This window comes from Tricharina praecox (genome assembly GCF_024521635.1).
Source record: "Tricharina praecox strain CBS 144465 chromosome Unknown BZA05scaffold_1, whole genome shotgun sequence".
Taxonomy (NCBI): domain Eukaryota; kingdom Fungi; phylum Ascomycota; class Pezizomycetes; order Pezizales; family Pyronemataceae; genus Tricharina; species Tricharina praecox.
The window spans coordinates 448062-471807 of record NW_026250403.1 but is presented as its reverse complement, the minus strand read 5'-3'; the positions used below and the strand labels follow the sequence as shown (position 1 = coordinate 471807).

Below are 23746 nucleotides of genomic sequence, written 5' to 3'. Positions count from 1 at the left end.
GATAGCTGCGAGCGCGGCTGTTCTCACGCGGCTCTATCCCCAATCGATACAAGATGGAGCTGGGGGCGAGCTGAGCCGACGACGACACAGCCTATGTATCTAGTAGGTTACGAGAGTACATGCTGTATGTATCTCACAGCAACACTGATCATCTTACCTACATCCCACCTGATTACCTACCTAGAGTATGATAGCTCTTCACTCATCATATCCACAGGCCACATACTTCCTGGTATGTACATACTCTCGTACATACACGGCAAGGCCCGAGTGTGTGTTTGATGTACAGTACAGTAACCAAGTATGTACTCGTACTTACCCACATGCTCACCGTGCTGATCGGTGTGGACCCTTTTTTTTCTCATTACTTTTCCCAGGAATTCCGCAGCATCGGGAAGGATGTTTGTCGCGATGTGGGGATGGTGCAAAAGCAATTCAATGTGGACGGACGGGACGGACGGGCAGCGGAACAATAATGCTCTCTCTCTATACAGAGGAGGTCTGGATCATGGGTGGACTTTACTCTGACGACATGCTTCCGAGCCTCAATCATCGGAGCACGGTGCAAGACATCGACTCATCGAGGAGGACGAGGAGGAGGAGGAGGAGGAGGAGGAGAAGGAGGAGAAGGAGGAGGAGGAGGAGGAGGAGTGATAGAGAGACGGAGAAGAGGGTACAGAGTCCGAGAAGGCCGAGAGGTATGCATAGTACATGTACATGTGCCACTGGAAAAGGGTCGGGCAGTGAGACCGCCGATAAAGAGAGTTCACTATCAACATGAACCTCTTCGCCTTCTCCCCGCTGGCACTCAGGGCCTCCCCTTCCCCCTCCTCCTAATCCCCCCAAGAGTGACCGGCCTTCCCGTCCCCGTCACGCCTCCGTCAGTCAATCGGCCCTCATTATAACCCCCTCCCTCCTCCCTCCCCATCCTCCTCCCCCCCTCCCTCCTCCTCCTCCCTCCTCCTGCTCCTCTTGCTCCTCCTGCTCCTCCCCCGTCATCCTCCTCCTCATATCCCCTCCTACCCCCTCCTCACTCCTCTGTCGAGCCCGCTCACACGACACTCGCGCGTCCCAATATATCACACGTTCCGGACCTCATACAAGGCAATCCGCCGGCACTTTCACCTCTACGTACACACGTGCGCGGTTTAGACTGCTTCTCTCGAGACATTTCGTCTCGTCGTCATCTTTGCTTTCTACCCACTCTAGCCTCATATATATACATACATCCCCCTCCAATCCGTTGCGTCGGGTCGGTGCAGCGTTTCAAGAATCTGGCCTGTTCAGCTCTTCGACCAACCAACCATTTCTGTGGCTAACTGGCCGCCTCCGCCGCCGCTGCTGCTGCTACTGCTGCGTCTGTGGTCTTGTCTGGTCTCAGTCCCTTTGTCGTCGGACCCTCCTCCACCACCTTCCGCAGTCTCCCTGTTGAAGGTTCCCGCTGTCGACAAGTCGCCGCGCTACTTATTTGGCCAAAATCCACCTCTCTCCCCACCAACAACACCACCACTACCTCCTCCTCCTTCTCACCCTCCTCCTCCTCATTCTCCTCCACCATCTCACTGATCCGCAACCGCCGCCTCCCTCCGTCTACTCTCTCCCACACCACTCGCAATATAAACTTCTCACCCCTTTCGAACCTTTTTTTCCCATAGACAGCACAGCCAGCGCGAGAAATTGAGAGATGGTGCAGAGTCGATCCATGGAGGTCGGTGTAGTCGATTTCGTCGCCCCCTTGTGCTTGTACTGAAACCTACATTTCCAGGCGCGTGTTGGAAGGGTCAAGCAGAGTACGTTCATCCCATTACGTTCACCCGCCCGAATTGTTTTTTTTTGCGCAGTCGCAGTCCCAGTCCCAGTCCACCCGCCATCGTCGCCCGTCGTGTGTCGTTTCTGCACCTGCCTCCCACATATCCAATTCCAGAAGCCAGAACTTTTTTTTATGTTCCCATGCCACACCCGTTGCAGTCCACGTTTTTTATTGTCCGACGCGCGAAGGGACAAAGAGAGAGACTTACTTTTTTTTCTGTTGTTCCGCAATCTAGGATATGGACCGGACGGATCCCGACTCGTTGCCGGCGTCGTAGCCGTTTCTGTCGACAGGAGAAAAGTTTTGGTCGTTGAATCGACAAATCGCCAAAATCATTGGGTTCTTCCCAAGGGCGGTTACGAAACCGATGAGGCACGACCGGAAGACGCCGCAGCTCGTATGCCACCCACCTTCCTCGCTCGATCCGTTTTCCCCACCTACCTCTACCCCATCTACGCCGCCATATTTTTATTTTTTCCCCAGGCTCGAGTTTTATATCCTTTGCTGACGGAGAATTTGCGAGTTTACAGGTGAAGCCTGGGAAGAAGCCGGAATTACGGGACGCGTGACGCGCGCCCTGGGCGAGATCCGAGACCCCCGCCCGTTAAACGCGGTAGCGCCGCCGAAGGCTGGTGGTCAGGCACGTACGCTATATTACTTCTTCGAGTTCCACGTCGAGCGCGAGGAGGACCGGTGGCCCGAGATGCACAAGCGGAAACGGAGGTGGATGACGTACGAAGAGGCGTTGTCGTGTTTTCAGAGCATGAATCGGCCCGAACTCATAGAGGCGATCGATCGGAGCAGCGTGCTCAGGTAGTCTCGCGGGGATTCTGTATGATTGGAGGGAGGGACAAGATAGAACGAGTGGAGGCAAGGTTCTATTTGGTTTCTTTCGACGACGACGACGATGGGGTGGAAAATAATGGGTGTCTTCTTTTTTTTACTCTACTCTACTACCACGAACATGGATACATACTCGTGCGTGGTGATGCGCTCCTCTATAGATACAAAATGAGTTGTATCCTCAGTTTTTTCTCCCTTCCCTTCTGGCTTCCTTTACTTTCATAGCGTTACGGCTTGGTCATTCGTTCGTTCGGTTTCCCTGCGAAAAGAAGTCCATTGAACGCAATGAGTGGGCGGGCTGCGGGTGACGTGCGGTGATTGGATGGGAACTTGGGAAGGCTTGGGCAGTTGTCTGATGGAGATGATGGTTGCTTTATTGGTGTTGCGGGTGTTGGTTTGGTTACTCTATAGATACATGGTTGTTTTTTTCTTTCTTTTCTATTTGCGGTTTTGGTTTTGGTTTGGTTATACATGCATGTGGTTTCTTTTTCCATTTACAGTTTCGGTTTCCGGTTTGCAGTTTCTAGTTTGCAAGTAGATTTCGACAGCAGGAAGGACGTGTGCACTGTGTGTACTCGGTCGATGAGGAGAGGTGAGGTGAGGAGAGGTGAGGAGAGGTGAGGAGAGGTGAGGAGAGGTGAGGAGAGGTGAGGAGAGGTGAGGAGAGGTGAGGAGAGGTGAGGAGAGGTGAGGAGAGGTGAGGAGAGGTGTGGAGAATTTGAGGTCACGAACGATCTGGCAGCTGGCTTGGTGGTAACCCCCGTCAATTTATATGAGTAGAAAGTAATAGGTAGACAGGCAGAGGTATGGAGGTAGTTCCCGAAAGAACAGTAGTAACGGTACCAAGTAACAGTAAAGGAAAAGCAGAAGAAGAAGAAGAAGAAGAAGAAGAAGAAGAAAACGAACACCCATGATATCAAAACCACCCCCAATCCCCAAGACCAATCCCCAGAACCAAACCCGAAAGAAAAGAAGAAAAAGATAAAAGCACACTTGCAGACGCCTTCACACACACGCACAGACACACCAGACAGACAAACACACACACACAGACGCAAGGAAAACGAAGAAAAGGAAGAAATAAGGAAATCTCTGTACAAACGCCATGCTCCGCTCATTATCCAACATGCTCACATCAACTCCACCGGCGGCCTCTGCGTGTGTACCTGCTCCACCTTCGGCAGGCCAGCCAACAACGCAGCCGGCGGCTCAACGGGACTATTCTCGTCACCTGAGTCGGTGTAATCATCAACACTGATAGCGGGCATCTCCTTCTCGTCTCCCTTCTCGGGTTCAAACAAGAGTACCGAGCTCGCGCTCCTCGGCCTCCCAATCCTCTCCCTATTCGCGTCCCCTGCGGCCGCCGTATTGTTATTTTCATCCTGATGCTTCGGCTCCCAGGAGAGGCGGGCGAGCGCGTGCGCCAGGTCCTCGGCGACAACGACCTGGTTCGGCGGCTCCTCGTTGCGCGACTCCCAGCCGTGCGGCGGCGACGGCGGCGGCGAAATGAAAAATAGCTTCGACGCCTCCGGCGCTTGCAGGTGCTGGTCGATCGGCTGCAGAGGCGTGTGCTCGCCGAAGTACACCCGCACCCGGTCCCCCATCAACGCGCTGCCGTCGAGTGCGGTGCGGACACTGATCGCGTCGTCCGTGCTGGAAAAGGAACAGACGATGCGCCGGAAGGACTTCAAGGGTGACCAGCTGGCCAGGGGGGACGTCGCGGATATAATGTCCCGCAGCTGCGTGATGTGCGGCTGCGTGAAGAGGGTGGGGTTGTTGAGGTTCTAGGCGGGGTTAGTGCGTGGTCGGTGGGCGGGGAGGGAAGGCTTACGGTGATCAGAAGGGTGTTGGTTGGCTTTGCGGGCTGCGTTAATGGCGGCAGGCAGGATAGGTCCAGGCTTAGGTGCGAGCCTCGAGAGGAGGCGCGGGAGCGCGCGGGTGAGGCCCCGGGTGAGGCGATGGGGTGCAGGCCCGGGGAGGCAGCTGGTGAGAGCTGGCGGGGGGACTCCATTGCTTCTGTAGTGGAGTGCTGGTTGGTGGGCTGTAGGTGGGGATGTGGGGATGTGGGGATGGGTTTAGGTGATGAGGTGAGAGGTGTCGAGGTGTCTCCGAGTAGTCTGTATTAGTTGAAGTAGTTATGGTGTGGATACTGTCGATGCGAGAAACTGGGGGGAGTTCTTTTATATGTATGTTCCGGTATGTATGGCTTCGTTGTGCGGGGATAGGCAGGAGGGGGGAGTGGATGCAGGCCGGGGGGCGGCGGAGATGGTCCGTCGATTCGAGGTTTCTGGGTGCTCCGCTCTACTGCTGCTGGTCTGCGGTGGGGTGGCGGAAGCAGAAGGCAAATTTGTCGATGGGATGGTATGGTGACTATCGCTATGGAGGCGCAGCAGCAAGTGAAGAACTTTCTCTCTATCTTTCTTTCTTTTCGTCCAGCACCGGACTCCCATACCATAGGTACTCTGGATACCCTACGAAACTCTACCTTGAACTGTGCCGGTCCGCAGCAGCAAACAACCGCATATGATCTCGTCTCGTCTCGAGCTGCGATGTCCATATGGAGTTGTGCTCCACCATGTACTTGTCCATTCCCAGCGTTCCTGTTTGGGTTGCAGTGCATGCTCCCGGCCGTGTCTCGGAGCTTGCGCCGTCATCCGCCCCGTTTTCTAAAGATGAGCCTCCTCCTTCCGCCGCGAGGGAGTGCTGCATCTGTCTGTCTGTCTGTCTGCCATGCTCATCACCGTTCGCACCCGAATGGAACGAATTGCCACAGTGTCGGGATGCACAATTACAGATCCACATGCGCATTCCGACAGGTGTTCTTCCGGGGCCTCCATGGCCTCGCAAGGTGTCATCTGCAAAGGTGGAGTAGAGTGCTTACCGGTAACTAAGCAAGCAAGCAAGTTACCTCCACCGCCGCCGTGGCACAGCACCAGGTCAGGTCCAGCACCAGGGCCAGGGCCAACGCCAGCGCCGTCGTCGACGTAATAGTCTCGGCATTGCGCTCCATCCGGCCGCAGTCGGACTTCCCCGGGACGGCGAGGGCGAGGGGCGGGAGGGGGCACTGCGGCAAGCGCAGTTTCAGCCACAGTCCGTTCCGCTACATATGCAACAAAGTAAGGCACGGGGCATCCGCTGCGCCACAAGGTGCTTGACGCGACGCCGCCGACGCCGCCGCCGGCCCACACTCGACGCTCGACGCGCGAGACAGGACAGGGAGAGGGCCCGGCTGCTGGGGAACTTCACCACGCGTCTTCCCGCTTTCGCATCAACTTGATTACGACGATTGATTATTTTCTCGACGACCACGACGACGACGACAACGACTGCAACGACGACAGCAACGCCCAACCGTAACCGACCTCACCGAGTCCTGCCGAATCCTACATAGCCACCGGAACCATCTGAAATATGCCGCTGCTCGTCGACAAACACCGGCCCCGATCGTTGGAGGCACTGCACGTTCGTCCCCCATTCCCGCACCAAGCCCTAAAAACCAAAAGTCGAATTACGGCTAAACGAGGCATTGAATACAGTATCACGGGGGGCTCTCTTCAAGGCTGAAGTCTTTGGTAAGTCTCCGCTTACAGCCCTCCGCAAGGTGGACGGGGGACCAGGCGCTGACATTCCATTCCGCAGGCCAACAGCGGCGACTTCCCCCATCTCCTGATATACGGCCCCTCGGGCGCAGGCAAGAAGACACGCATTGTGGCGACGCTGAAGGAGCTGTTCGGACCGGGCGCGGAAAAGGTGTGTTGTAGTTGTAATTGTTGTTCCTGCTGCGGCGGGAACTTCGCCACCACCAGCACCACCACGACCACCATCAGCTGACACCGCCGCCCAAACAGATACGCATCGACGCGCGGGTGTTCCAGACCAGCTCGAACCGCAAGATCGAATTCAACATCGTATCGTCGAACTACCACCTCGAGATCACTCCGTCAGACGTCGGGAACTACGACCGGGTAGTGATCCAGAACCTGTTGAAGGAGACGGCGCAGACGCAGCAGGTAGACCTAGCCGCGAAGCAGCGCTTCAAGGTCGTAGTCATCAACGAGGCCGAGTACCTTACGCGCGATGCCCAGGCCGCCCTCAGGCGCACGATGGAAAAGTACTCGCCGAATCTGCGGCTGATCCTCGTCGCCAACTCGACCGCGAACATCATCCCGCCCATCAAGTCGCGCACGCTGCTGGTGCGCGTCGCGGCGCCGACTAGGGACGAGATCGTCAAGATCTTGAAGTACACCGCCGAGCTGGAGAAGCTCGAGTGGCGGGAGAAGCTGGCCGAGCGGATTGCGGAGGAGAGCGGGAGGAACCTCCGCCGCGCCCTGTTGATGTTCGAGTCGGTGTATGCGCAGAAGTACGTTGTCCCCGGTAAACGAGGTTGTATGCAGTGCTGACCGAAAGTCAAGCGAAATGGTTAAGGACTCGACGCCCATCCCGCCGCCGGACTTTGAGGCGTTGATCAGCCAGATTGCGGACGAGATCCTCGCCGAGCACACACCCGCTAGAATCATGCAGGTGCGCGGCAAGATGTACGATCTGCTCACGCACTGTATTCCGCCGACTACCATCCTCAAGGTATTATTTCCATAACTTTCTCTTATCACATGATGTGGGGTACTGACGACGTCGATAGCTCCTGACTTTCCGCCTGATCGAACGGATCGACGACCAGCTCCGCGCTGAGGTCATCAAGTGGTCCGCTTTCTACGAGCACCGTATCCATATCGGCACCAAGCACATCTTCCACCTCGAGGCGTTCGTGGCGAAGTTTATGAGGATCTTGGAGGGGTACTTGATGGGTATTGAGATGTGATCTATAGAGGGGGGTGGGAGGGAGAGAACATCGAGGTATCGTCGTGTACGGCCTTACTATGTACCGGTAGACCATAGCGACCCCATGTCGAGAATAGCGATAGTAATGACGAAACCGAGTGACCAACCATGCGTGGACTACATATTCTACGTGACCTGTGTAACCCGGTAGACGAGAGTACTGTGGCCCCCATTCACTGGCATCCAGATGCAGAGAGAGTACTGTAGCCCCCATTCATTGGCATCCAGATGCAGAGAGAGTGTATGACAACTATACTTCTCATCTACCTGGTAGAGTAGAGTACCCACCCTGTGGGAGATATGATACCGTATGCATCTGGTGGCTGGCACAGAGCAGACGTTTCCGGCGATGCCAGCCCTCTCCGTGCCAGCCTTCCAGGAGGTTCGCCGCACCATTGCAGTCACTCGGTTTCAACATTCAACTTCTTCTTTTTTTCTTCTTCTTTCTTCTTTCCGTGCAGGGGAGGGGAACCGAGACCCCTCGTCCCGCTCTTCGTGCTCTTCGTGCTCTCTCTACGCTCTTCGTGCTCTTCGTGCTCTCTCTACGCTCTCCATAGTGCTCTAGCCACAAGCGGCGCTCAGACTGTGGCACGTCATTTCCCACGCTCCCGATTTTCCCGTTGTCATATTTACCGTACCGGGGCCGTGATCACCCACCACCCACCCTGACCCACCCACACACGCACCTACTCGACGATTCCAGAACCCAGACTCCCCAGACTCCCCAGAGTCCGCAGAGTGAGTCGTCTCTCTTCGCAGCGTTGCGGTGTGCTGGTTTTCCCCCTCCCACTCGCTCCGTCAGCTCTAGAGTACCCAGATGGATGGGGGCAGAGTATATGTAGAGCTTACTACCACTACCGGTATCTACATGCAGCGTCCGTTACGGCGGCATTAGCGACCGCGTATCTGCATTCTGCATTCTGGGCACTCTATCTCCACCCACCTATCCACCTATCTACATATGTGGAGTATATAATACAAATCATACACACAGGAGCTTTCGTGTCAGACAAGGAAGATGGGTGGAGGCACGCTGCCCTGCACGGCATGGCTTGAATCCGCTGTATCGTAGATACGTGGGCAGGTATCGGTAGGTGCGGTACTCCTTCTACATATCATAGGTACGCAAGTGCTCTAGCTACATACTGGTATCTATCTGCATACCCGTCTCGACTCTCCATCGCGACGTGGGCGAGTGCTTACAGAGGTATCAAAGTAGATATTCCACTCAACTCTACAGGTGGCGGTGGCACTTGCTCTGCCCCCATCCAGGGGTCGCCGGTCGGTCAGTTGGTGGAGTGGGGGCTTACGGGGGGAGGTCATTTCGCGAGCCACGAGGAGGAGCGCACAGGTAAAGGGTAGGGGAGTTGTCAGTTGCGACGTGAGACGTGAGTGGAGCGGGTGCGGGTGCTTTTTTCGACCAGGCAGAGGACGGACGGGACTACTGTAACCATGGGCCCAGCCAGCCAGTCCCAGCCAGCCAGCCAGCCAGGCCCAACCCAACCAGAGGAAACACTCCTCTCACCACCACCACTTGCACTTGCACAACCTCCTGGATAACTGCTTGGGTGACTACGGTACCGGTACTCCCCCACCTACCCAGTCGTACCCTCTGCTCCAGTGAGTGCCCGACAGCACAGCACAGCACCACCACCACGCGAAGCTGCTGCGAGCATACCACCAATCGCCACTCGACTCTCTCCTTCTCTCTCTCTCTCTCTGCCTCTCTCTACGCACCCTACGTGCCTACCGTGATCGTCATCACATCCACACTCTCTTGCCTGCCCTGTCTGTCCTTACTTTATTGACTCTCACACGCCCTCTACCTGCTCTGTCTTGTCTTTTTCTGATTGGTGGCTGTTGTCTCTTCCATTCGTCTACTTCTACTTCTTCTATCGTCTACTTCGTTGCATCCCTTTCTCTTGAAACTTCTTCGATTCTTCTTCTTCTCCACCGCCTCCTTCGTCCTCCTTACTTGGCTTCCTCTCCTGCCGCCGCCTCCCTGCTTCCCGGCGCCTGTTACTCCCTGGATCCTACACCGCCCCACAAAAAAACAGGAAACACCCCATACAAACTACATACATAGACTATCCAACCCCCCCACCCCCCCGTCGCAATATATGACGGCCGCTGCTGTCAGTTGAATCGGAAGAATAACTAGCAACTGCAAACACCCGACGCTCAACACCACCCACTTCAATTCAAAACCCCTCGACTTTCTCAAATTCACATTTCGCTTCAGCGACCGTCGTCAACCCTCGCGAAAGCGAGCCTTGATCCAGCGATTGCCGAAGCCCACCCACAAACACAACACAACCAACACAACACACCATGGACAACACCATGGAGGACGTCACCCCCGTGCTGCAGCAACAGCTCTTCCGCGAGCGCCAGCGTGAACGCGAACAACTGTCCGAGCAGCTAACCGCCCTCAAGAGTCTGTTGCGACTCGACGCGGACGGCATCGGCGAGCCCGTCGACCTGCTCGATGTCATCGAGGAAACCAAGGCGAATTTGGATCGGTTTTCGACTTCGGTGCAGAGGCAGGGTGCGATAAACACGGCGAGGACACCGCCGGTGCAGACGGGTGGAGGAGGAGGGATCGAGGGATTCCAATTCGGGATTGACGGCGAGGCTGGGGCTGGGGCTGGCGCTGAGGTTGAGGAACCACAGAGTCCTGAGCGTGAAAGGAGGTTGTCTGAGAGCTCGTCGACGAGGAGCAGTTGGCGGAGCTCGCCGGGGAGCATTGCGAGCACGGCTGCAACGAGTGTGTCGCATAGGGACTCGAGACGGTCGACGTCGTCGCCGCCGGTGTTCCAGAGCCCTTCGCCCTACCCCGGCCGGTACCGCGGGTTTGGTGATATTCAGGATATGGCCCATGATGAGTATGGGCACGAAGACGAGGAGGAGGATGACGACGATGATGAGAATGACATGTCGGATGCGTCGTTCGAGCGGTTGTCGACCATCCTTGCGTCGCTGCAGCAACAGGCCGAGGCCGCTGTGATCTCGTCCGCGCCGCCGACCATCGAGGAGGAGGAGGAGGAGGAGCCGGAAACGCCCTTGTTGTGGGGCGACGGCGGGAATGCGACGAATGCGACTGCTACCAGTGACCACTCCCTCGCTTCGACGATGACGATTTCGTATCGACGGCGATCGGCACCGATTACCCCCGGATTGACACCCTCCATGATGCTGTCGATGACCGGATCCGGCCTCCCAACGGCGATTCAATTCCCGCGAACGGCATCGGGCTTGCGGAGATCGAACGCCGAGCAAGCGTTGCTGCCTCCGTTTTCGCCCGTAACCGCATCGATGCCATCATCCCCCCGGTCCTCGAGCAGCTTCGCAGCGATGGCGGGATTGATACGGCGGAAAACGACGACGGGAGTGGACGGCGTGACGGAAAGCACGGCTGCGGAACTGGACATCGAAGGGATGCTGACGGAGTTCCTGGAGCTGGCGGCGAGGAACGGAGAGCAAGATATGATGTTTCGCTGGGTGTGGACATACATGCTGAGTGGAGGGATCGTGTGGATGTTTGTTGGATGGTTTTTAGGGTGGGGATGCAGCGGATGCGGGGAAACCCTGGCATGTCAACAGCGGTAACAGCTGGGTTTCGATCTCTTCATTTTTCTTCTCTTTTTCCCTTTCTTCTTCACATTCTACGGATGGAATGTTTGGCTTGATTTGATACCCCTTCATTCTGGTATAGACGGTTCCTTTGCCGGTCTTTTTTTCTTTGCACTTTTTTTTTCTTCCATCTTTTCTTTCGGTTTCATTTGGGATTTGGTGTTGATGCTTTGATTTTTTTATTACTGTTTTCTTCGTTCTACATACGCGTTTTTTTCCTTAAAAAGCGAGGGTCTCTTTCTTCCTTTTGTCTACATACTCGACATTCCTATCCGAGTTTGATCATTGACGGTCACTCATCTCACGCTCTCTGTCGGTCTCGATTTTTCTGTTTACTGTGTGTCTGTGTGTGGCTCTGATTCTTTGCACATATTTTTTGTGGGGGCCATGTTGGTTTGGGATTACTTGGGATGGAATGGATGGAACGGATGGAATAGTTGGAGAGGTAGGAAGGGATAGTGATGGATGGAGGGGATGGAGAGGATGGGAAGGATGAGGGTCTATATGATTGGTACACTGGAACTGGAACTGGAACTACAACTGGAACTGGAGATAGAGTTTTGATTTCTACCATGTCATGTTCAGTCCATGCCCATGCCCATGCTTGTGCTTTGGAATCTCGCTGTACAGAATCGCCATGTGCTCGTTATCCGTGCCTTCTACCTTGACGGTTATCTTGCCCTGTATTCAACGGCACATCCATCCAGCATACAGTCCAATGCAGTCCCATTTGTGCTCATCAAATCCACCATCCACTCCCACCCGCTCACCGATGTCCCCACCCCTCGCCCATAAACCCGCCCCTCCCAAGCCCTCCCACAACTCCCGCAATCCCCCCTCCCCCCCCACCTTGTCCCCCTCCCCCACCCATCCCCCCACCCCCCCCTCCCGCACCCTTCTTCCCCCCCTTCTCCGCACCCCTAACCGCATCCACAACCTTTTTCAGATCCGTCTCGACCACGCATCCTCCCACGACCATTTCCTCGAGGGTCGCATGCAGCGTTTCAAAATTGAATATCAGATCGAGCTCGCACACGTTCTCGAACAGCTGGTCGAGGGCCTGGACGAAAACCTGGATCAGGTCCAGCAGGCCCAGCGGGGATTCCAAAGAGTCGCTGATGATTATGAAGTAGAGGGTTGCGTAGTGCCGGTATAACAAAGTGATTTGTTCGCTGGCGGAGGGGGAGTTCCAGTCGTTGCTGCTGGAGGACTGGGAGTGGGGGGAGGACCCCTGGGAGGGAGAGGAGAGGAGCGGCGGGAGGGGAAGGAAGTTGCAAGAGTTCGAGGGGCGAGTGCTGATTAGTGTGAATATTTGCGTGAGGAGGCGCTGTTGGAGCGATTGGTCCTGTGGTGGGTTAGTGAGACCATCCATGGTGGGGGGTGGGGAAGGAGGGCGGGGGAGGCACGATTTGGGAGTAGAACTTGGCTAGCCGTGGCTGCCCGTTGTTGTTGAAGACGAGGACGGCGTTGATCATGGTTGTGGTTGTGGTTGTGAGGGTGCGGGTCGTGGTTGTGAGGGTGGGCGGTGGAGGGCGCGGTGGGCGGTGGAGAGCTGCGACTGAGCTCGCGAGCGCGATGACGGTGGTGGGGTGGGCGCGGTGGAGCTGGTAAGCAAGGTAGGCAAGGTATGTAGGTGGGTAAGGTAGGTGGATAAGGTACCTGGGTAAGTCTTACCTAAGGTACTGTAGCCCAGTACTCTGGGTACTCCCGCTTTCGCCTCGCCAACGGCTGATGCCTCGCTCATTCACATACAATGTATATACCTATGTACAATCGTCTCTTGATGTCTCAACTCTCAACTCTCAACTCTCGCCGAGTGACTGTGTAATACCGTGTACAGTAGGGCCATGAAACCAAAAAAGCAAGGCGTTCCCCGAGTGATGTATAGTACCTACCTACTCCTATGTATATAGAGTAGAAACGTCCTGCCAGCTGACGGCGGCGGGATGCAGTCGCACAGTCACGCAGACGCAGACGGAGGGGGGTAAGGCCGATGCGCTTCGCTCGGCGGTGGGCGTCACTGGCCGTCCTCTTGCTCGCTCCGTGCCCGCTTCGTGATCGATCAGTCCCGGTTTCGACGAGCAGAGGGTCGTCGAGTCGTACCTAGGTACCAAAGCACCGGGAGTGGAAGTCTAGGTTTATGTATGGTAGCCAGCGAGAGTTGGCTCGAAGTCGAATCGTCGAATCGAAGACTGGGCACCTCCCTGGTATGTGGCTCGAATAGGTAGCTCAGCTCATGTTCGCCCAAGACGATGGTCCAACTATCTTCATCATCGAATCAAAGGACTGGATGGGCAGCTCGACTAGGTAGCTCATGTTTGCTCACGAAGATGTGTGTACCTACTATACTTCAACCCATCCCCATCATCTTCGCTGGCCAGATGTATTGTACTCAACCACTATACTACCTACTATATCTACCTCCAACCCATCCTCATCACCTTCGCTGGCCGACCCTCTTCCAGTGCCTCTTCCACTTCCGAGCATCATCGCCATCGATCGGGATTCGGGACTCTTCTCCCCATTTCACTACCATGCATGGCTGCTGGCGACAGCAACCCCAACCCCGCTCTCCGCGATTGGCCGACCCCCACTGTAGTACTATATTCCGGCGGTCATGTCCATCACCTTTCTCCAGGTCGTAAAAGTTTGTATCGTTACGAACACAGCCCCCTCATTCCTCATTCCTCATGGACTAGTGAACACTGAATACCGAACAAGAGATAGTCATGGACACGGTAGGTAGATAAGTCAACCAAGTAAAGTAAGTAAGTATTTACATACATATACAACGAAAGGAAGAAAGCAGCTACCTATCCTATCCAGCGAGCGAGGGAGGGTGAATGATGATGAGCACAACCAGATACCTGGTATCGAGTATCCAGCCTACCATACATACCCCACTCCTTGCGTGGGAAAGAGCAGGGTATGAATATAGGTAGGACGAGACAGATTGGCCGCGGAAAAAGAGATCAAGAGATCAAGAGGAAGGAAGTAAAGCCCATGCATTCCCAACACCCCAACGCGCACGCAGTATCGGCCCAGCACAGAAAGAAAGCAAGAAGAAGAGACTCAGAGAGAAACGAATAGGAAAGAAGCGATAAAAGAAGGATAAGAAAAAAAAGGTGAAAAGCAAACAGTTACGTTGAACGCCGTTGAAAAAACATCCTCATTGCCTCTGCCTGGCCCCTCATCCCCCATCCCACCGCCCCACGGCTAAACTTTTGCTGCTTTACCAACGGGACAAGAAACAAGAAACACTTTACAACTTCTCGCCCATTGTCGGGGCGCGCTTCGACTTGCTCTGGTAATCGCGGATGGCGCTCTTGATAGCGTCCTCAGCGAGCATTGAGCAGTGGAGCTTTACGGGGGGCAGGCACAGTTCCTTGGCGATCTCTGTGTTCTTGATCTTTCCGGCCTCGTCGAGGGACATGCCGCGAACCAGCTCCGTCAGGTACGACGAGCTGGCGATGGCCGAGCCGCAGCCGAACGTCTTGAATTTCACGTCCGAGATCGTGTTGGTCGTCTTGTCGACACGGATCTGTAGCTTCATCACGTCGCCACCTGGAAAGAAATGTGTTAGCAGGTGCAGCAGCGGGGAGGAGCAATGGATGTGCGGAATATTATACTCACAGGCGGGAGCGCCGACGAGTCCGGTGCCGACGTCAAGGTCGCCCTTGTTCATCGAGCCGACGTTGCGAGGGTTCGAGTAGTGGTCGAGCAGTTCTGCGCCGTCAGCACCAGAGAAATTGCATGAAGGATTACGCAGGAATGGAAGACATATCTTTCTCGTGGTAGCCACGACGGGCATTGATGACGGGGGTGGCGCGCGGGAGGACAGCGACACGACGGGCGGCCGGGGCGGCGGCGGTGATGATCCGACGGAACATTTCGTGTATTTGTAGTTTGGTGATTTGGAGTTTCGGTGGCTGTTTGTAGTTTTGGTGGTGGTGGCGGTGGTGGTGATGGTGGTGGTGGTTGATGATGTAGGATCTGATATGTCGACAACAAAGTTAGAAACGTAAGGCGGGGCGAGCGACGGATTGATATACACGGAGAACTGAAACTGGGGGTGTGGGGTGGGTGTGGCAAAACTACGATCGGGTAAGGAAAGTTAACTCACCAAGCAAGCAAAAGTTGGGTTCTATGACGGTGATCGATGATGGAGGTGTGGGGTGGAAGGGAAGAGCCAGAAAGATGGAGGCAAGATAATGCAGGACGCTAGTCGCCCTTCAATTATCTGATTTGAAAAACTGCATGGCCGAGAACATCCCTTCGCCAAGCGCGGTAGTTACCGGCTACTCGGGCCAGTATCTCCGCGCTCACTCGTCTCCTCGGATTTAAGGGTTTGGGTGGAATGGACATGGCCCCGTTACTCTGAGCCGGCCTGCCTCATGACTCATGGGCCGGCCGTCTTATCCTCGAGAGAAGACCGGCTATTTCCGGCACAGCGATACTCCGCAGTCCGGACTGATTATGGTCACCTGTCCGGGAGCAGATAACCTTGTGACTGAACACCATCGGTTGTCGTGAACTTACATATAAACGGGCGGAATGAATACACCCAAGCATCGCCTCTTTACTCCAAGCTGCTACCAAACGAAAGCGGTCGTAAACAGACCACCAGTTAACGACTCATCAGTCGTCAGAATATGTAGCATAAGTACTCGGTAGAAGCAAAGTGGTGGTTATCATAAAGTACATGACCCCCAACGTCAACCCGTCACTGATCAGAGCCAACCCAAATACCGAATAACCAACTAAACAACCCAACTGCCTCGATTACTATAATAAACAAAAGAAAAACTTAATCAAAGCTGAATAGAAAAAGGCTCTCCAAAACTCCATACTCCCAGCCCCAATCACAGCTGAACAAATCTACATGGAATTCTCATCATCGTCCTCACTTCCCCAGCCGGCAGCTTCGGCAGCCTCAGCGAGCCGTTGAACCTCGGCGAGTCCGCTCACTTCATCTACGTAGCCACGCTCGCACAACGCACGCTTGACGAAATCCCATCCGCCCTCTTCGTAAGCGTTGACGATCTTGTCCGAGCATGCGGAGCAGCAATCGTAGGCAAAGCCTCGGACATTGATGTTGCCGAAGCTATGGAGTATTCCGCGCAGGGTGTGGGGTACGTGCCCGAGAGGGTGAGAACCGCGGTCGGCATCGTGGGTGTTAGCTGGTGCGGGTGCGGCAGGTCTAAAATTTGTCAGCGAGCGATCGCGGTGCTCCAGCAAGGACTACGAACCCAAGAGGATGCTGCACAACCGACACAAGCAGTTCGGCCAAATAAGCACTCGCAAGAGGCGCAACACCTGGTCGAGTAACGGTGCATTGCTGGTCGAGTGTGGCTCCAGTTAAGCTCTGTCACCCAGTCAATCAGCATTTGCCAGGGTAAGATTATGGGGCCGGGGAAAACCGACATCTCCAGGAACCACAACATCGTTGCAGTAGTAACAACCAAGCTCGACGCCCTTCTCTACCTTCTCCCCATTCTGTTTTACGGCAGCCTCAAACTTGGCTGGCTTGACACCATGCCTCATCACCACATAGGTGTCGAACCCCAGTGCAGCATTCATAACGATCTTTCCCATGCTCTTCCCTATGACAGTCGGTAGCCATCTGCTCTCCCTAGTATCCATCAGTAGAAAGATGGCATCATGCGTCGTAAAGAGCTCCTTCAGCTTCTCGTAATCGCGCTTCACCACGGGCTCCTGTGCTTCGCTGAAAGGATGCGCAGCCATAGGCACAGTCATGTCGTAGCCAGTGGCGTTGACCCCTGGATAGATATCTTTCAATGCTTGGGCAGCGGCTGTAGCTTTCATTGTTTTGCCACCGATGCAGTCTTGGAAGGTAAACAGAGGTTGTCGAACCGGGTTGGAAAACGACACCGTTCCGGAGTCCACGAACGAGATCGTCTTTACTCCCCATCCCATCAGAACACGGGCGACGTAGGATCCCAGTGTACCCGCACCCAAGAGCAAACACTTGGTGTCCTTGATCTTCTTGAGGTCGAGGTTTGGCGCAACCCTCCACTTCATCAGCTTCAAGTTGAGATCGACGCTCATATCGGCTTGAATCTTTGGGTCCATCTGTGCGCTGAGATTTGCAATCCTAGGGCGGATCTGGTTGTCCTCATTCTTCTCCCACCCGACGACCTTAGGGATCTCGTCGCTTAGAGACAACTGTTCGATGTCATCACCGTCTAGTTTCAAATCCAAAATCAAGCTTCGTGGCTGAGATCGTCCCGCGTGGGAATCACGGAAGCAGAGAACCTTAACTTCCCTCCAGCCCCACCGCTTGCGTACAAGCACCAACAGGTTCCTCAGGGGCCACCCAGGGTTATCCTCATATTCACTCGGATCAACAAAGGCCGCAAAACGATCGAGCGGGTCCACATCTTCAAAGAAGCCCCGGTCAAACTCTCCCAACGCACCGATCACGAACTCTCCAGCCACACGCTTGACCAGGAAGAATCCCCGCTGTCGCGAGTCGCTGCGGTATCGCCACGTAGTGACCGCCTCGACAAGTATACCAGTCTGTTGCGCGTCGAAGCGCGAGATTGGACCGGACATGGACCATGTCGGCGACGAGACGAAGGCCGGGAATGCGAATAGGTGATGGAACTTGTACTTCTTGAGGTCCGCATACGACAAGACGAGGAACGAAGCGAGGAACGATGGACACTCATAGATTGTACCGTCGAGTATCGCCTCCCAGAGCTAACCCCATCATCATCAGCAACCCCGCGAGAGTGCAAAGGGTAGACGTATCCCATACCGTAGTCGCCGACTTCTTCAGCATCGCTGGGCGGTCGGCCTTCTTGAACTCCTCGATGGTATTGAAGTTCTTGATCATGCCCTCCGCTCTACACATGCCCGTCGGAACACTGCGCACAGCTGTTAGAAACCACATTCCTCGCCCCTCGGCCCCTTTCCCCCTCGCATCAGGTAGATAACGTACTCATCCACCTCAAGGGCATCTCCCTGGATCTGCATCCGTTGTTTCTCCCAAGGAGCATATTGTCCCAGCACCCGGCGTGGTGAGTCATCCAGCTTGTCGTGGTCTATCTTATGCGATGCAAGGGAGTAGTAGAATGGTAGGTCGATCGCCGACTCGAACGGCGCGAACTTCACGGACATGATGGCGGTCTGGTCTGTCTGTATGCCTGGTTAGCTGGCTGGTTGAAGTCATGGGGGTTTGTGGCTGCCTCTATTGCGCCGGACCCTGGGTCGTATATACCTGAGCTTCGAGTTGCACTTGGATCTGACAAGCGAACTACGTAGATCGAGTAGGTAGGTAGTAGTTTCGAACTCTGGCAAGAAGTATGTACGTAGGTGGGCCGAGATAGGAGAGCGATGGCTGGAGTTCACTGGTGAGAGCAAAAGAGAAGAACCCGTTGTAGCAAGATATCTAAGCAGAGGGAGGATCCACGAGAAGAGCTCGGAGCGGGGGTTTGGTTTGTAAGGTGGGGGATGAGGAGGGGATCGGATACAGGAGCTAAGGCACCGGTGGACAACCTGCAGCCCATGTAACGTAGATAAACTCCCGGTGGTGCGCCCACATCACATCCAAACTCCAGGCACCTTCCTTGTAACCAGGCCAGTCATACTGGGTCACTGCAGATGACCTTCGAAACATCACCACCACGTCTCTGACAGTTTGAATCAGGCAAAGTTGAAGATATTCCGTCTAGATTTGCTACTTCCGATCAGATCGACTCTCTCTGCCCCAACATATACCAAATATGCGAAACCTAAAAAGAAAGAAAGAAAGAAAGAAAGAACAAGAACAAAGAAGCCTCATCAAGCTGCGATAATATCGTCCGCTCGCTAACACTATTCTGCAACACAATATGGGGGAATCAATAAATACATTTATAAGCAAGAGATGCATGAACTAAAAAAGATAAACACTGTAAAAAGTCATGAAAACGGCGTATTTAAAAATGCAAACTATCTGTGGACGTTCACCAAACCCATCTTTACACTGCAGCCATGTGCCATCCCCCTCGGCTGGGTGATCCGTTTCTCCCCCGCGCGCCTCTATCCAACCATGAAAAAGAAAGAACAAGGAAAGCTGTAGTATTGTGCCCGGTCATTTCGAGTAGCAGGAACCCGTCATATGCCACCGACCAGACCCGTGAGCAGGTCTCTGGTGATTTCATAACTCAGGAAGCTACTGCCAATGCTCGGCGCCACTTTTAAGAGGTTGGGGAGCAAGCCCTTGTAGAGACCCCGGATTCCCTCGGCCTTGAGGATGATTGTAATGGCATCCCCCAGACCCTTGTACTTGTATCCGATGCCGTTCATTGTGTTGACCTGGAACCGTCGTCGCAAAACACTATCCAGAGTCAGTCGGCTGGCACCACCGGCAGTCACAGGGTACCCACTCAAAAGGGTATGTGATACTCTGTGCAACGGCTCCGCTGACTCCTCCAGCAACCAATTTTCCAATGGCCGACGGGTTTTCGGCGCCTTCCGGCGTCATGAATTTCCTCATGGCTTCGTAGGTAGCAAAGTTGATTCCGACGTACGGTGCCACGCCAGCAAGTGTCGGGCCGAGTCCACGGTAGAGCGCGACCATGCCACCTTCGGTCCTATACATGGTCCCCATGGTGGCGAACATTCCCGGAAGCTTCACATGTCGCTTGCCCAATGTTTCGAACGACGCCGACTGAATGGACAGACGGGTCCGGACGATATCTAGTGGATAAGTTGCAACTGTGTGTATGCCATTAGCAGCCACTCCTCAAGCTCTCTCTCCCGAAACGAAGATAGACGTGCCAACGGATGTTACTCCTGCCATAGCTCCCGCACACAACCTTCGAAGAGTGCCCATATCGCTACTTTCTCCGGCAAGCATCTGGACGGCGGAGTCAGCGTGGGTATGTCGGGGGATGCGGGATTGTGGGCTTTCGTTTGACCTTCTTGTAGATGGTGTAGCTTGAGAATTGCACGGCCGAGTATGGGACAATTCGGATGCAATTCGTGCCATTACCCCTAGACGTAGAATCATCACACATTAGCTTCTAGTTGCTCACACGTAACCCCTCGTCCCAGCAAATAAGACCTGTTCTCAAAACTCCTCCTCTCGCCGATCCGAGGGCAACCGCGTAAAATCAAGGCTAGAGGGCACACCTCATAAGACCCCTCCATCCCTCCTCCATCCAGATCTTTCGCAATGCTGGGCCGACTCCCTGGTAAGAAGAATTGCCGGGTCCTTGCACTTGGAAGATGATCTTTAATCGCTCTAATGGACTCACCACCGTACGACTCACGGCTCCGGCGACACCTCCGGCAATGAAAGAGGCCGTCAGTGGTTGCTTGAGGTAGTGCTTAACCACGTTCATGGAACTTGGGGTCGTCGGCGGCGGCGGATAGATGGCGGCGGAGGAGCCCATTGGGGCGGGGAGCTGAGCTTTCACGGCGGCGGAGGACTAACACCGCGACGAACCCAGGAAGGTCAGTCAGCAACCACGAATTGCCGACCCCAATTCCAGCAACGCAAGAAGTTTTGCAAGTACCTGGTTCGACGGAGCATTATCCGCCAAGGTAGAGGTGGTTGCCGACTCCCCGCTCTTCGTGGGGGATTTCCCGTCGAGGCTCATGACGATTGGGTTGCGTTTGGTTTCTGGGGGGGAGGGGAGGTGCAAAGGGGTTGGAATTAGGGCTGTCGGATATCCGAGGTGTTAAAATCCTCAAGTAGACCGGCGGCGGAAGAGCGGCGATGCTGCGACTGGGGAGATGGGTGCTGTTGTTGCGGAAGAGAACTGCGTTGGAGAACACCGAGGTCGAACGAAAAAGAGCGGCTCTTCAGGTTCCATCCAACGCGACTTTCAGTGGGGTCCGACAGATCGAGCGATTCGCGGGGGAGTCTAGATGAAGCGGGTGGTTATCTGCGGGGATGGATTCTGATAGGAAGTAGGGTGATGGGGATGAGGATTTTTTATATTGCAAATTGCTGTTGTCGTCAATTCAAGCAATCGCCGAAAGTTCTTATCCAAACGAAAGTCTAGGGACTAACAATCAAGAACAGAGTTCTTCCGGGGGCGCGGCTGAGCCTGTGAGGAGGAGCTGTTCAAGCAAGGAACCGTGAATCCTACTGTAACCGTGGCTGAATAGCGGACCGTGGCTGGTTAACTAAGCGAGTGGCTACCGGATCATGCATCGAAGCTGACGGACCGGAGTTTCACCACCGTATGTACGAGAGCAGAACCGTGTCGCCTCCACACGGCGTCCGGTAGGTAGATTGGCTTCCCACCAGTTCGGGCTATCTCCAATGAATCTCGCATAGGTGAGTGGGAGGCGGAGACGGCGGGGGTGCAATGGATGGTAGCAAGGTGGACAAGCTGTAGGGCGCACGGGGAAAGAAATCACCACTTCAACAGGCTTAATTATAATGTCCTTCACTGGTTGCGCGGCGATGCCCCCCGTTGAGCCCCCGTTCACACCAAATTCTATACTATTATGTACATACTTCTAGTCATACAATCAATATAACCAATCCTGTAACGCCTAAAAATCAACCATTGCCTCCACAGCACCGTATACATACCGTGATACTCCTCGAACTCCCCATCCATACCACCATATACCTATACCGTGATGCTCCTTGAACTCCCCATCCACTCGAGACCCGACCATATAAGCAGCCATCTATATACTCCGTACACCATTACGCCCTCAAAAAGCAACCATAAACACCATACACCTTACTCACTCGCTCACAGCACCCAAAATAAACCCAAAGACCCAAAACTCCAGAAATAAGAACCAAAAGGCCCCAAAAGACCAAAATAAACGCAAAAAAAAAGAAAAAAAACGAAAATCCAGAAACCATATGCCATTGAATCAGCGCAAACACTTCCTCCACCACCACCGCAACCGTACAGACATGCCCTGGTAAGATGTAGAAAATCACTAAGCTAACACGAATGACCAGAAACAAGAAAGTGGAAATCAGAAGCACCCAGAACTCTCCATAAGACCAGGCGTTTGCGTCGTTAGACATGCAAGAGGATTCCGAAAAAGTCGTCGTCGTAAAAAAAAAGCCCTAGTTGAGGCTATCGGCGTGCGTCGTAAGAAAGTCGTAGGTCGTAAAAAGACGCCGAGAAAAGTCGAAAAGAAAATCGACCGTGGAAGAAAAAAAACCGAAATGCGGAACGGAAGGAGTATTAGGGCAGTAAGGTGTCGAAGGTATTAAAAGGTTGTAAATGGCCGTCACTGAAACTCGGAAGTTGTCGGAGATGGTAATCGTGCCGCAGACCATCATGTTGAGTTGACGAAGCTTCGTAGGTTGGCCAAGAAAAAGAAAAAAAGGCAAAGTGGAAATGGTGTCGAAAGAAAAGCGCAAAGTTGAAACGTCGAAAGCCGTAGTCAGTCGATCGTTATGTCGGTTTCGGTGGTCATTCTGTATAGATTAGTAGATGATCATGAGTAACAAGACACGAGGGGAAGACTAACCTCGAAAGTCTAGAATATCAAATCAGAATCATCCAACGGGAATTGAGAGGTGTTGTCTAACACATTAGCCTCGCACCTAGTGCAGGTCGAGACTCCACAAGGTCGTAGAAAAATGTTGTGGTTGTGCGATTTATGGATCGCAGCTTCGTCGTCGAAATCTCCATGGTGAAGATATTGTTTGAGTGTCCCATCGCAGTTAAGACGAGTCTCAATCCACTGAGGGTTCGCACAGTGGCACTTATTCTTGCAGAGACAAGATTCGTTGCACTCTACCATCTCACCTCCCACGAGCTTGCCTCCGTTAGCAAAGTCAAAACGGTCGATATCGAAGTTGTCCGCATCCCATGTCGAGGCGGTAAAGCGCAACTTGAATGTAGTGGAAGCGTCCTGGAGACGTAACGCAGGCAAAAACGACGCATTCTCCTTTCCCGGAGCACGGGTGACATGCCGAATGTTGATCATTAGATCTCCATTCTCGACCTGGTTGTTGTCTCTCCGAACAACTTCGTAGTTGGTAGGGACCATCGAGTTTCCTTGATCGAACTTTCTCTGGAGAGGGAACAAAGCAATCTGTTCCTTCTTAGGAAGTTCTAGATATCCAGCTCCCGGCTTCATGTAAATTCTCGTGGTACCCATCTCGACAGCTTCGATGAGAGTTAACTTCACTCCATGTCTGTAGATGTGCTTCGGACCAGAAGGCCTCTTTGAGATGACCTTCGGGGAATTGGCTAGCAGGCGCCGATTCCTCTTAAGTCCAAAGACCCGGCTAGTCAAAGGAGTAGGCATTGTAGGCATGTTGTCGACTTGTTGATAGTAATGAGAAATTTGGAGGAGGGGAGAGTTGGTTGGGACTTGTCGAAGATGATCGGTAAAGGGAAAGTTGTTGGGAGGGCGACGGTCGGTAAAGGGAAAGCTGCTGGATCGGAGCTGAGAGAGTGACTTTCGAAGACGGTCGGTAAAGGGAAAGTTGTTGGAAGGGCGACTGTCGGTCAAGGAAAACCTGCTGGATTGGAGCTGGTTGTTGTCCGTATTAGGTATTACTAGAGAGGATGTCTATGTAGTGGGTGAAGGAATGTCTTGAGTTTGTCGGTGGAGGGGTCGATCTGTCGAGGAATTAGGGAAATGTTGCAGGCTAAAGTTGAGGGAGGTTGTAGG

General features: G+C 54.0%; 10 protein-coding genes across 10 annotated transcripts; 3 read left to right on the top strand and 7 right to left on the bottom strand.

Moving 5' to 3' along the window:
• Positions 1-1684: 1684 nt before the first annotated feature.
• BZA05DRAFT_414265 (NUDIX hydrolase domain-like protein) lies at positions 1685-2627 on the top strand (the record flags this gene model as incomplete). The annotated part of the gene is made up of 4 exons (XM_051485248.1): positions 1685-1708; positions 1766-1790; positions 2046-2207; positions 2341-2627. The coding sequence occupies 4 exons, from the start codon at positions 1685-1687 to the stop codon at positions 2625-2627; spliced, it is 498 nt and encodes a 165-aa protein (XP_051344062.1).
• Positions 2628-2887: 260 nt separating this feature from the next.
• On the bottom strand, positions 2888-3965 carry BZA05DRAFT_4696 (uncharacterized protein). Its single transcript, XM_051487862.1, has one exon. It carries the CDS (start codon positions 3769-3771, stop codon positions 3148-3150), a length of 624 nt encoding a protein of 207 aa, XP_051344061.1. The 5' UTR covers positions 3772-3965; the 3' UTR covers positions 2888-3147.
• On the bottom strand, positions 3784-4664 carry BZA05DRAFT_440117 (Calcipressin-domain-containing protein; the record flags this gene model as incomplete). The annotated part of the gene is made up of 2 exons (XM_051486577.1): positions 3784-4437; positions 4485-4664. 2 exons carry the CDS (start codon positions 4662-4664, stop codon positions 3784-3786), a joined length of 834 nt encoding a protein of 277 aa, XP_051344060.1.
• A 1163-nt stretch (positions 4665-5827) lies between these two features.
• On the top strand, positions 5828-7599 carry BZA05DRAFT_381280 (P-loop containing nucleoside triphosphate hydrolase protein). Its single transcript, XM_051481990.1, has 6 exons — positions 5828-6115; positions 6190-6225; positions 6293-6403; positions 6502-7013; positions 7066-7234; positions 7293-7599. Exons 1-6 carry the CDS (start codon positions 6065-6067, stop codon positions 7470-7472), a joined length of 1059 nt encoding a protein of 352 aa, XP_051344059.1. The 5' UTR covers positions 5828-6064; the 3' UTR covers positions 7473-7599.
• A 1963-nt stretch (positions 7600-9562) lies between these two features.
• On the top strand, positions 9563-11264 carry BZA05DRAFT_4525 (uncharacterized protein). Its single transcript, XM_051487469.1, has one exon. It carries the CDS (start codon positions 9824-9826, stop codon positions 11099-11101), a length of 1278 nt encoding a protein of 425 aa, XP_051344058.1. The 5' UTR covers positions 9563-9823; the 3' UTR covers positions 11102-11264.
• A 435-nt stretch (positions 11265-11699) lies between these two features.
• Positions 11700-12728, bottom strand: BZA05DRAFT_365755 (clathrin adaptor complex small chain-domain-containing protein). The gene is made up of 3 exons (XM_051481514.1): positions 12532-12728; positions 12355-12470; positions 11700-12297 (listed from the first exon to the last, which is right to left on the bottom strand). Exons 1-3 carry the CDS (start codon positions 12598-12600, stop codon positions 11892-11894), a joined length of 591 nt encoding a protein of 196 aa, XP_051344057.1. The 5' UTR covers positions 12601-12728; the 3' UTR covers positions 11700-11891.
• A 1573-nt stretch (positions 12729-14301) lies between these two features.
• Positions 14302-15100, bottom strand: BZA05DRAFT_4495 (NifU-like N terminal domain-containing protein). Its single transcript, XM_051487370.1, has 3 exons — positions 14910-15100; positions 14759-14848; positions 14302-14689 (listed from the first exon to the last, which is right to left on the bottom strand). Exons 1-3 carry the CDS (start codon positions 15013-15015, stop codon positions 14388-14390), a joined length of 498 nt encoding a protein of 165 aa, XP_051344056.1. The 5' UTR covers positions 15016-15100; the 3' UTR covers positions 14302-14387.
• Positions 15101-15648: 548 nt separating this feature from the next.
• On the bottom strand, positions 15649-18672 carry BZA05DRAFT_381270 (uncharacterized protein). Its single transcript, XM_051481989.1, has 6 exons — positions 18369-18672; positions 18090-18286; positions 17907-18015; positions 16550-17848; positions 16375-16490; positions 15649-16325 (listed from the first exon to the last, which is right to left on the bottom strand). Exons 2-6 carry the CDS (start codon positions 18266-18268, stop codon positions 16004-16006), a joined length of 2025 nt encoding a protein of 674 aa, XP_051344055.1. The 5' UTR covers positions 18269-18286; positions 18369-18672; the 3' UTR covers positions 15649-16003.
• A 216-nt stretch (positions 18673-18888) lies between these two features.
• Positions 18889-21176, bottom strand: BZA05DRAFT_381267 (mitochondrial carrier domain-containing protein). Its single transcript, XM_051481988.1, has 6 exons — positions 20653-21176; positions 20267-20565; positions 20053-20128; positions 19913-19991; positions 19519-19849; positions 18889-19469 (listed from the first exon to the last, which is right to left on the bottom strand). The coding sequence occupies exons 1-6, from the start codon at positions 20734-20736 to the stop codon at positions 19247-19249; spliced, it is 1092 nt and encodes a 363-aa protein (XP_051344054.1). The 5' UTR covers positions 20737-21176; the 3' UTR covers positions 18889-19246.
• Positions 21177-22343: 1167 nt separating this feature from the next.
• Positions 22344-23508, bottom strand: BZA05DRAFT_3454 (uncharacterized protein). Its single transcript, XM_051481173.1, has 2 exons — positions 22592-23508; positions 22344-22538 (listed from the first exon to the last, which is right to left on the bottom strand). The coding sequence occupies exon 1, from the start codon at positions 23384-23386 to the stop codon at positions 22601-22603; it is 786 nt and encodes a 261-aa protein (XP_051344053.1). The 5' UTR covers positions 23387-23508; the 3' UTR covers positions 22344-22538; positions 22592-22600.
• Between the last annotated feature and the right edge of the window lie 238 nt (positions 23509-23746).